This window comes from Bradysia coprophila, unplaced genomic scaffold (assembly GCF_014529535.1).
Source record: "Bradysia coprophila strain Holo2 unplaced genomic scaffold, BU_Bcop_v1 contig_297, whole genome shotgun sequence".
Taxonomy (NCBI): Eukaryota; Metazoa; Arthropoda; class Insecta; order Diptera; family Sciaridae; genus Bradysia; species Bradysia coprophila.
The window spans coordinates 4,238,147-4,251,181 of NW_023503555.1; the positions used below are offsets into that span (position 1 = coordinate 4,238,147).

The window sequence follows — 13,035 nt, forward strand, 5'->3', positions numbered from 1 at the left end:
TTTTTTATTTGAAATTTTGAAGTCAACTTTTCCAAGGATATCGATCGTGCGTTAGATCAAGGATACAATATTTTATTCTCTCGTGTTTATAATATACTTTGTAGTAAAACCGACTTTTTTCAACGATTTTTTTTACTGTTTTTATCTTCTGTTTAAATATGTTGTTTTGTCGTGTGTGTACAATGTAAATTTAATCGATTCGGAAACAATTCTGTTAATTATCCGTCGGAAATCGATAGAAAAACTATTAAAAAAATTTCAAAAATTTTATTCATTTAAACGCTCAACCTCAAGTGCATACATTTTCAAAATCAATCATTTTTAATAACGATTCGAATTTATAGTTACAAAACATGCGTGAATTAATGAAAATATTCGGACAACGGTACAGTGCTGTGAACACAAATGATTCAAATTGTGATAATGGAAGTAATCCACAGAATCCAACGGATACACATGAAAAGTTTCGCAAAAGTTTACAAACAAAACGGACATTGTCGCGAGGACTGTCGTTAGTTGATACGGTTTTCTTCAAGCAGAAATCGGAGAAGGGACCAAAATGGCCAAAAGGTTAGTTTGTGTTTTTTTATAAGTTTTGCATCATATGCAGATTCAAAAAATTGTGTCAAACCTTTTACTGATCATCTGCTATTGACAACGACATCATTAATGAGTAATTGGCTCTAGCTAGCATTGTCATATGTAGCAAAGTATTATGTTAAAGCAAATGAAGTAAAAGATTTTATTTCAATCTGTTGAAAATACTTAGATCGAATTAAGTAATAGATTCAATCTGAAAAAATATTTAGGATATTTGTTTGGTGAGTCCTAATGATTCTTGGTATTACTATGTCTACTAATGTCTACTAAAGAAACTAATTTTCATTAAAATTAAAATTCTACGAAGAACGATAGGGAATTTTAAAAAGATTTTTGAACAAAGTTAGTTTCTGAAAATCAGTTTCAAACTCGTCTATTCAATCACGGTTTCAGATATTAGATTTCCCTCGACATTGTATGTTCAGCTTAAGAATCGAACAAATGAAAATTGTTTTAAGAAAAAGAATTCTTTTACTACGACTAACACTCTAATTTCCTAATTAACGTGTTTCCTAATTCTTGTTTATTTCATCTGTAATGAGCAGAAATGACAAATTAATGATGAGCTAGGTCTTATATAGCAAAGTGTACAATTAATTTTTGTGAAGTAAAAGATTCGTTCGTCCAAAATAGATCAAATGAAGTAACAGATTTAATAATCAGATTAATGTTTGCCAGTTGGAAGGATTGGCGACTCTTGGTAAAAATTCAGCTGATTCAGCACCGAATAGAAAAGCTTTAATGAAGATAAATCATACTTTGCTTGTTATACACTTAATGTTAAACAAATCTGTCTCTAAGTAGTAAAACAGCTGAAATAAACTTAAACTTTGGTTTTTATTGACTATACCCATGATTAAAAGTTGGTGAATTCTTTATCACCGAATAACACTGCAATCTGTTACTTCTTAAACTCAAGTATGGGATACCTCTCATGCCGCATTATAATGTTTCAGCACAAAACAGTGTGAAAAGGTAATAATGTGCATCGATAAGCGTCTACTTGATCGATATTCAAGGTTGGACGGATGTAAATTGTAAAGTGCAACGCGTTCATATCGAAAAGGAATTTGCTGATGAGGCAAATCGGCATGGACACAAACTGTTGGGAGTCATTTTGATGTCTCTATAATAATATGGTGAGACCACTGTTATGTTTCCTCAGACCTGCATACAGGTGAACTTTATTCGTTCCCACGAATTATTTCACAAACACAAAATCACTTCTCTATATCCACTTTCTAATTAAGCTATTCGCTTTATTGCCATGCTGATTAGCCTCATCAGCAAATTCTTTTTCGATGTAAGAGCGTTGCACTTCACATCCATCCAACCTCGAATATCAATTTCATGTGCGCTTATCGATGCATTTTTTTGCTTTTCGCAATGTTTTGTGCTGAAACGTTATAATTCGGCACAGGTATAGCTTAGATAACTAGCTGTTTCTAAATGGTCGGTCTTTGACACCTTTACGTAGAAATGACGATGTCAGATCCGAGATCTTTTAATTCGGACCAAATTCAATGAGAAACGAGATAATTTTTAAATTGAAAGCCGGTCTGGAAAACTTAAATTGGAAGATGTAGCTGACAGATAACATTTTTCCAGTTTTTGAACATTTTCCTATTTTATGAAAAAGCTTTTAGAATTTTTAGAAAAATGTGGGATTCGAAATAAAAGTTCCTGAGATACGCGCAATGTCCTCGCACTACAGAGACATTAGACAACCAATTCAAATGTTCAAGACAGATTAATCGATAACTATATTGAGACCAAGTCCAAAAAAATTCAATTCTTCGTCCAAATTCTCTTGCAAACGGAAATTGCAGCCAAAATTAATGTGAAATTTTATCTTAAATTTAAAACCGAATCGAGACCACATATATGGTGTAGTCGCTTCAATTCCCCACAAAATCTATCAAAACTATAATACACACAAAAATTACATACCACGGCCAAATCAAAATTATAGAGCAACATATTTGATGCAGAAAGATGCAATATCGCTTAAACAACATTCCATGCCATAGTCATTCGCTAGATATTTTTTTTCTTCTTCAGTTTTGTTATACATAGCAATGATAAATCAGTGAACTGTGAACGTATTTCGGCAGCCTTTCGAAATCTACCTTTGGTTATAATTTACGAAAAAAGAAAGAAAACGAATCCAAACACGGATTTTAGTTCAAATAAATTAAATCTTTGGAATCGGAAAAAAATAATCAATAAACCAAACCTTAGAAGTCAAGGTCGGTGATGTTATGTCTTCGAAAACATTTCTGAAACCCATGAATCATTCCATCGTACACTTTGCATCGTTAACACACTACGTACGCAAAAACGTTTATTTAATTACACGTTGTCGTGATGCACCTAGCGGCAATTTTCGGTGAATAAACGAGAAATTGAATAAATTAATTATCTTACCGACCCGGTAGATGATTTATTTGACGAAACAGTCAGTGAAAAATTCCCTTAAACGAATTGTGTAACAAAACGATTCTCAATCTTAATTCGCCGTATTCATTTAAGTGACTAACTATCTTTGACGACACCTCTAGTGCTGTAGAATACCTACCTAACTTTAACAGTTACTGCTGTATTGTGTACATACAAACGATACAGTGAGGTTTGAACATTCATTGGAATGAATCTGCGTGAGATACCAGATACCAATCGTTAGCAAAAATTTTAATGTACAAAAAATGCCCGTTCCTACATAAAAAACGCATACCTGAACCAAATGTTGAAACAATTCCTTTTCGAAATTTATTTCGCTGATGAGCGATTCGTTTATCGTATATTTCATTATTATCCACCGAGAGGTTACTGTTACAGTTGTAATATCACACAATTTCGGAGCTGCCACATTATTTTGCTACCATGTGAATCGACTTTGAAATTTGATTTTTTTTTTATGGCTAGCAGTTTTTAATGGCTTAATTTTGTTGATAACAGAGACTACACCACTTTTGTTTTAAACAACTTTTTGTTTATGTCTTCAATGATCAATGAATTAGTGAACGAGCACGCAGAAGGTTATTTTAGAATGATTTGAGATTTTTTTTTTCTTTCTTCATCTTCATTTTCATAAAATTAAATTTATCGAAAGATTTGCTAAGCGACGAACCTAACATTAAGAACTTATTGATCCGTATCGAATCACATGTGATATGATGGATCTTAGATGTGCGCTATAACGTTAAATCGTTGAATACATTAAAAAAGTGAACATAAAACCAGCAATTCAATCATTTCGATGAAGCAACGCAACGTCTGCAAAGTCTCGATTGTTTTTTTTCGTATGCTAAATTCAAATTTGATACTAATTCAAGTTCATCTTTTATGGCATTAATTTCTTCGTCATTTTTTTTATTAATTAATTAATAATCAATCTCAAAAAATTCTTTGAATTAATAGAATACAAGACCGTCAGCGATGTAATTAAAAAAATATATTTAAAAAGACGACTCAAGTCAATCAAGTCTGGCGGGTGGCGACGGTAGAAAAGAAAAGTCCGTTCACATTTAGACAACAGGTATAGACTCAATGAATCAATGAATGAATTTACCAATATTCGATAATGTAACGAAAGCCAAATAATTACTAATTCTAACAGACCTGGAGCTCGTATTTTTAGGAGTACCTCAGAAGGTCTCCTTCTTAAACCCAATAAAGAATTCCAAAATAAGTTTCTACTTTTTCTATCTTTGTATTCGTCCCTGTTAGCTCCATGTGTATCTGGTCCATTAGAGTATCGACTCTCTTAATTGCATTGAATTGATATTCATTTTGTAACGGAGCTTACTCAGTGAAATCTCATTTTTCTTATAATTCTCTAAAACGTAACACGTCCCATTTCTACATTTAACTATCCATAATATGATATCCCATTCTGAATTCGTATAGAACCGAAAAGTCAATTTTCCATTTGTCGTTCCATATTGTTATCTACGAACCCCTACCACAATTATTATTTTTGTCTGCATATCCAATCAGGATATGAAGTGATTAGATTTATCTCTGTCATGAAAAACAAATAACGTCACTGTGTTTTACTCGATTGTTAATTAGAAGATACAGAAGTAATTGAAATAAAACACTAAACGCGTGTGTAATGACTGAATGTATTACACTCGGATTAAACAAAATTTGAATAAAACATTTAACTTTGAACAATTAATTTTAATGACATCACCGGCAATATTTTATGGATTGTCTGTTATGTTTATTAATTGCAGAAGATTTGATCGGACATTTACATAATTGCATCTGTTGCGCTCAAAATCTTTCTTTTTTTTAGACAGATATTAATAAGATTCAAAGTGAAAAAAACAGCTATCCTGTCCAACTAAGTTTACTTGTAGTCCAAAATGTGAAACTTGTACCTTTAGATTTGAGTTCGGCTCTTTCTACAAATAATCAAACCTATGATTCGTATCTGCGCTTTAACCAGATACCTTTTGGAGCAGGTCAGGTCACATCAGGTTACGCTCGGCAATACGGTCGGTGAACTCTTCAGGTCAGGTGATGTCAGGTTGTCGAACAAACGTTACAGTGTTGACCAGAGACCAGTTGATTCAAAACCAACTGTTCCTTGCTGTGCACATTAGAATTTATCATTGTACTAACATTGTAATACAATTGTACTGCACGCACGTAATTTTGAAAAAAGACACATTTTCTTTTTTATGATTTACTCGTTTTGATGATAGATGGTCATCTGTTAATGATAACGGCGACGAAAATCAGCAATGAACACTGGTTATCGCAGTGTTATTCCTGCATAGCGGATCACATTAACAGCTAATGAAGTAATAGATTTTTTGTCAGTTAATCTCTTAAAATACGTAGATCATTAGAAGTAGAAGTAAAAGATTGCAGACGTCCGAGTTATGACTTATGATGTAGCAAAATGACATTTTGAAACTAATGAAGTAGATGAGGACTGTCGGAATAACACCGTTAGTCTAAAAAAAATGTGTAAAAAAGAGAGGAGGTATTACGTATATTAAAACAAAAATTAATTACCCATTTACCATCAAGGTGTTGATACTAAAATCTTTTGCGTGATACCAAACGCTAAAAATTAGTTTAATCAACAGAAGTAATAGATTTCTAGGATTTTTTTTGTATAAGTTTGGGCGTAATACCCAAACTAAAGACAAGTGAAGATGATGCAAGATAATTTACATTAAGATTAACTGTTAGACTAGTCCAAATCCAAATATTCTAAAGAACATTCTGCGCCTACAATATACAAGCATCTGTTCAAAAAAAAAGTTCCATCATAAAATGATAAGTCATGCAAATTGAACAAAAATCATTTTATCTAAACCAAAAGTGCGTGACGACAACTGTATTTCAATTTCGTTAAAAAGGTATGAAGGAAAAGACATAATTACATTTCATACATTACATTCGTCTACAATATAAGATTCATGTGGCCAGAGACAAATTTTTCAAAGTAAAATTTGGTAAGATTAGTCATATTTATAAACCATTGCCTGTATGGCTCATAAAAACAATATGTTGAGCAAGGTGTTTAGCATACTTTTATTTGTAACTGATCTGAACTATGATGTGTGTGTTGTGTTGTATATAGAAATTGTACCTCGTGCCTTTAGTTTTTCTGGTAATTTGTTATTTCATTTCTTACATTTTATTAATGGAAGGCGTATGTATTGCAAATGAATTTGCTGTGGTTTCAATTTTTTGCTGAGTCATTTACTAAATCTTCATCACGTTCAAAGTCTCGTAAACTGTGAGTTGTATGATGTGGTTGTAACTTTACCTGTGTCGAGTAAAAACAAGCGAAAAAAAAACATTTCTTTGCTCTAGAAATAAAATGCGAACGAAATGCATTAATTTTCCCATTCTCATCTGCGAACTATCTCAGTATTCAAATCGATTTCTTTTTCTAAATTTTTGATTGATAAGATTGATAAGCAGATTTGCTGTTCGCTCCAAGTATAGAAATGTTTTTTTCACGCGAGATTAAGTATGTTTGATTAGGTTAACATTAAACAACTCATTGATTTAATTATCTGCCGGACATTTGATTGATTCTCGGATTTATTTACTTTTTAGAATTTTATTAGCATGATGAACGAGAAAAATTTAAATAAACTGATCGATGCACATTGTTATGCTTTACTCTGTATATACCACGACATTATCACCATAATAAAATAGTCTTTGTAGATGAGGTTTCGGGCCTGAATAGAATTCATTCCATTAAAGTGCGAACTGAACCATAGCTCCAGACATACTAGCACGAAGATAGATTTTTAGAGAAGTCATAATTGGAGGCACAGCATCAACTTACCTGTTGTTGAAAATTCCTATCAGAGTTCTTCATCAGGTGAACAAAGACAGAGGACACACAGATCTCCAAAGATTTCCTAAGCACACCTAGTAGATTGAAATTTTAGTGATTTTAAAGATGTTTTGACCTGTGAGTCAGACAGGGCCTTTGCTGGAAAATTTCTAAATTTGCAAAAAAATTCTAAAATTTGCTACAATTTTTGTAAAATCACAAAGAAAATCCTAAATTTTGAAAAAATTTAGCACATCAATTTCCCAAAAATAGGCCCTGGTCTGCCCAGCTATATAAATGTCTGTCAAAGGGTGGTCTATTCTCAAAAGATTTCATTTAAATCCCTTTTGATTAGAAGAACGAACCCAGTTCCTGAAGAATTTTAAAACAAAACACAGAAAATGTTCGGCTCCTTCATTCAATCCCATAGAAATCTGAGTCCAAATTAGCCTCAAAAATCTTTCTCAGAAGCATTATTTCTCTAGTTCTGTCTTTCATCTCGAAACTTCAAGCCTTTAATCTTTCAACCTTCGCAGCCATCAATTATCTATTGTTTTGACTACTATAAATAGATTATCTGAACTACTACGCTATTGTGCTCACATAATGGGACGTAGGACTATGTACATTCGTTTTAGATATCGTTTTTGAAACTGTTATAGATGATACCTTCCTACCTTCCTTGAACACCGCGAGAGGCAAACCACCCAAAACAGTTATAAAGAATTACGCGGAAGTTACAAGGTGCTATGATGAAGGTATAAGATGTGACAGATGATAGAATGGAATAAAACAATCAAGCATCTATGCTCTGCTAGGGGCAATTTCTGGAGTCATGTAGCAATGTGTTTTGTTAAAAGTAATGAAGTAAAAGATTTGCCACCAGTTTGTTGATAATGCTTGGAAGTAAAAGACTCGATAATTACACTTATAATAATACTGATAATTTTTTTTTAAATAATCCGTTTATTATCATTCCAATTGCCAGGAAAATACAAGTTGTCAATCCAGTAAGGGGTCATTCAAGTAGTACGTACTCACTTGGGGGGAGGGGGGGGTGTTCGACAAAAGTGTACGCTTCTAACAAATATGGGTCATATTTGACCCTTTTATGCGTACGAGGGGGGAGGGGGGGAGGAGTCAAAAATCGTCAATTTTGGGAGTACGTACTACTGGAATGACCCCTAACGTTTCGTAATTGATGTAATTCAATAAACTAATTGGTGGTGGGTAGTCTTTTTCGCCAGAGATGAATCAAATTCAAAAATCTATTAATATTTCCCGATTACATAATAATTTATGATTGTCAAAACAACTCAAAACATTTAATAAAGAAAACACCGGAATCTTGATAAGCTATTTCTTATTTAAATTGTTAGAGAAAAAGTTTCAGTTCAGGAGACGATTATAAACTCATTCAGATCAGAATACGAGTGTAGTGTGTGTCGGGTGTGTGTGACGCGGAGTTTTCCGAGAAATTCACTACAATTTTGTGAAATCGTACTGTGAAAATATAATGCTGACAATTGCAAATTTATCCCTTTCATCAGGTGTGTTGTGTCTAGTTATTTGCATGAAATTAGATTATTAGATTATTAATCTATTTTCACTAAGTTTGCGATTTTGATTCGCCTTTCAGACTCGTACCTTCCTTACAAAACCGGAAACCTCCCACAGAAGTTTCGCCTAAAAAACGAAAATCTAGACTCAGTGTTTTAGTATTTCGTTTTGTACAGAAAATGACCCATTCTGGCATGACCATTTACCACCCCTTTGAAAATATTTTGTTGTACTCTTCACTAAGCCTTTTCTACGAATCATTCCCGCACGTTAGTAAGTGGCGTAACGCAAGTCCACTATTAAAAATGTTTAAAAAATAATTTTTTGGGTTCTTATCTGTTGATATCTAAGAATAATGTTGAACTATGGAAAATTACAAAGATATTTCTTAAATTTTATGCAGATATAAAATTTATTTTGGCTTGACGTAAATAGTACTACCATGTGTTGATTTTATAAAATACATATTAAATAACTGCCTCTGCTGTAAGAACACAATCAAACATAGCTAACGCCGACCTGTACGAAAAGCTTTTAATGTGAAACTCATCATCTATCTCACTTCATTCTCTTCTCTGCTGAAATGCCATGAGCCCTAAAATCACTTACATTGTCCATTCTCTGTCTTAGTACCATTTTTCCCAAGACTTTTAGTAAAATCCAATATGGCCGCCGGCAGCCATTTTGTTAGGAGGCCGGAAATAGTACTGACGATTCACATTTATTAATACCTTTCAAACAAAAACAAAATTCGTGAAATTCGGTCAAAGTTTACTCGAGATATTAATAAAATACTCCACGTTCACTGTACGGCCGAGTAGCCGGATATGAGCTCACTCCAAGGGACCTAGCTCACGCTGCAGTAAACTAAGTTTCATAAACTTTTTTTCCCCTCATTTACGAGTATACCGTTTTAATTGCCGTAGATATCACTTCGTACGGGTCTAAAAATTAAAATTCATCAAATTGATGAGACATTATTATTATTCCACATGTTAACTAAACAAACACTTTTATATTCGGTAAGACAATACCCTCTCAACCTCGATCTTGATTTTACAATTAACAATGTTACAGATGGCAAGCATATGACCAGTATTACCATCGGGTCTATTACTTCCATGGATCAAAGTATTTTTAATCGGTTTATTTCAAATCTTGTACTTAAATTTTTTTAACATTAATTTTACTATAGAAAGTGTCATTATTACCCAGAGCTTGTCATTATTTTTGTCGTCGTTATCGATAACAGATGTACGTGACAGGTTAAAGAGGACATATGTATTTGTTTAGCTTCAAATACGTCGTCATATAGAGCTCGAAATTCCTATGTTAATTTAGTAGTATCGCAACAAAGTCATAAAATCTTTTACTTTATTTGTGTTAAGCATATATTAGCATTTCGTACAAAATCTATTACTTCAATATTTTTAACACACATTTCGCAATATAATAGAACACTAGTCAGAGTTCATCTTTTGTTCTTGACATCATCGTTGTGGATAGTGGATGTCTAGCCGTATTTTTAGGGTAATCAGGATGATCTAAAACTGACAGATTTAGTCGAAGGAAACGCTAATATTAGTACATTACGCATCTGTGGAAAAATGTGTCTATCTTGGACAGGTAGGGTTGTAAGTTGTATTCCAAGCCGAAAGCGTGGTATGTTATCCTCGTCATACTCTTCCTTTAGAAACGTAAGGTATTTTGCTCAACAAAGTAATAAACATTCGGCATAATGAAGCATCGTCATATTTATCTGCCTAGTTGTAAACTGAGTTGAGTAATGGATTTTCAACATATGGTCCATACAACCTTGAAGAATTGGCATCGCAAACGATGCTCAACTACTACTCCTTCCTAACAATTCTAACAATGAGGAAAAGTTGACATGTGTGGTAGTGTTCCCATGCAACCAACTCGTTTTGCAGTTAATACGACACAAAGTTTATATACATTTTAATGCCATTAATGATCTAATTTTTTTACGACTTTTTTTATATCGATGTATGTTAATTATGACCCACATTATTGCGAAGTTTTTTTTGTTTCCATCCATCCACATCATTCATCCATAATATTTCACTTTCTTTAAATTTTTTATTGATTTATCCAAAAAAAAAAACTTTTTTTTGAGATGTCGACAAAAAACTGTCAGCTCGAGTGAATTTATTCAAGAATAGAATTTGGAGGAAAAAAAGTGCAAATGTGACCGAATGACCATTTTGGAAATTCAACTTTTTTCCTATTCCACATTACTATACTGAAATTCGGTTGTAGATCACACACAGCAGATGTGTTTATCGTTTTTGGTTCTCATTATGGTCACAGTGGATTAGTTTGTGGGTCTCATTGTCAAAATGTTGCGCGGTAATTGACCCGAACGGATGGATTTTTCCCTTTCCATTTTTTCGGTCAAAAAGAAATGTTATTCCGATAATCATTCCATAAATGTATATCGTTATGGTCGGACGTCTCTTCTACGCATAATGTTAACGGAATTTTTCCAGGAAGGTGTTCGGCTAGGCTGTTTCTTTTACATGGATAGCCAAGAACAACAATTCTACAATTTTAGTTTTACCCGATTACATTGCAGACTGAAATTATAGAGACTCTTCGTCATCTGATATCGATATGGTATCAAAGCTAAAAATAAATGATGAGCACCGAGTGTTAATATGAAGAAAAATGCATGCCAAAACTAATGAAGTACAAGATTCGGTTGAAAACTGTGAGATCAAATGAAGTAACAGAAACACCTGTGGTATGCTTGCTGTCTGCGAATATGTTTTTCTAAAGTACCATTTTAGTCTATGCAGCTCTTTGCTCATCTACCAAAAATTATGTCATGATTAATTAACCACGATCAAGTTGCGAATGTTTCAAAAATGTTTCACAAATTTTTGTAGACGATGCAATCCTCAAAATTGAAGAAAATCCTCAGAAAATTTAAGAAAAACATTGGAAATTCCAAAAATCTTCAAAATTTAAAATGAAATTCTTAAAAATCCAACAAAAATGATAACGAAAACCCTTCTCTTCTAAAATCCTAGAAAAAGATCATCATTGCAAATCCTCAAAGCATTTCCTTTCTAAAAATTAATTGATCCACAAAATTTTCAAATGTCTGCCCTTCGACCACGATTACTAAGAATTATTCGTTCGAAAAAAGTCGGAATTATCGGAATTTCGATTGAGAAAAACTATAAAATGATTCAGCACAAAAACCAAAACGAAAATTAATCGATACAAAACTGGAAACTGGAATCGTATTATCTAAATCTGCATTGTCATGTGCCATATTCCTGCTAATTTCATAATTACAACTGCATCGTAATTACGTGGATTTTTTTCTCTTGTATATTCTGATTAAGCGCTCCGAGAAGAGGAATAGAAAAACAAACATAATAATTAGATTCTTGCAACGACCATACGACATCCGTGTATTATAATAATTACCAAATGATTATTGATAAGCAAAAGCGCGGGTTCCAAGGAAACGAAATTAAAATATGTAAATTCAAATTGTGTATGTGATAGGGTGGCCCGAAGAACTAAATTCTGTTGTCGAAAAGTTTGAGGCATACATCAAGGATAACTATTAAGAAAGTGACAATGCTGATCAGTTATTAGCTTCTCTATTGTTTCATTTCCCCAGCGACATTTCAATTTCAAAGGTGCTGAGTGGACATGTTAAGACCTTTTTGAGTGTTTTGACCTTTTCTTTAGGAACCTTGTTTTTAATTTTTTTAACCTAAAACGGGGATCCTAATAAAATGGCTTCGGTACTGTAAGTAGATATGAGCGGGCTTAGCAAGCCATGGTATTTATGAACTGTCAATTTAGACACGGATTATTTCATTAATTGTGCATTTGCAATCGGAAAATTTCGATTTTTTTTATTTGCGCACTGACAGTTGGCTTTTATGTATTAGAAATTAGTCCCTTGAGTCACAGTCTTGATGTTTAATTTTGTGTAATTTATCAATTTGTATTTTTATGGGGATTTTGACATTACAGTAGATAAATCTTGTTCATATCAACCGCATTTACTGTCTTGTATAGAAAATAGCTATTTTGTTTGGAACCCCAAGTTTTCGACAATTTGGTTTCTCCCTACATTTTTTTAAACACTTTAATGTGCACACGCTTCTTTATTAATCAAACACAAATTGGTTCAGAGACGCGCTCACCCAACAGTGATACGATTATCATTAACTTTATTAAAATTGATTTTTTTTTTTTATTTTCATAATAACAAACTCGAAATGATTTTTCAATTGAAAAACAATTATTTAATCAATGAAATTGTAATTAAATTCTTTATTTGTATATTTCAAGAATTACAAGAAAACGAAAACAACGAAGTTAGATAACCCATATTTAAAAGTTCGCAACTAAAGTGAAAGAAAAATGCGCTATAGCCTAATTAAAATACTGATCGATCCGGTTATATTGTGTCTATAATAGTAAATAAATATTTAATTTGTTGACTATTTTTTGTATATATGCATTTTCCGCGTAAGAGACCAAACGCTTTTTTCCCTCCTCTCTTC

The 13,035-nt window shown here is 32.8% G+C and overlaps 1 protein-coding gene across 2 annotated transcripts in view; it reads left to right on the forward strand.

Annotated features, from left to right (window-relative positions):
• Positions 1–250: 250 nt before the first annotated feature.
• Positions 251–13,035, forward strand: part of LOC119078512 (scavenger receptor class B member 1) — a 50,525-nt gene continuing 37,740 nt past the window's right edge. Inside the window, exon 1 of one of the 2 annotated variants that reach the window (XM_037186073.1) lies at positions 251–570. In XM_037186073.1, coding sequence (XP_037041968.1) covers positions 354–570 — 217 coding nt within the window. In that variant the 5' untranslated portion in view covers positions 251–353. Of the gene's footprint in view, positions 571–8,316; positions 8,470–13,035 lie in introns of those variants that run through there. The other variant, XM_037186074.1, reaches the window with a different exon arrangement.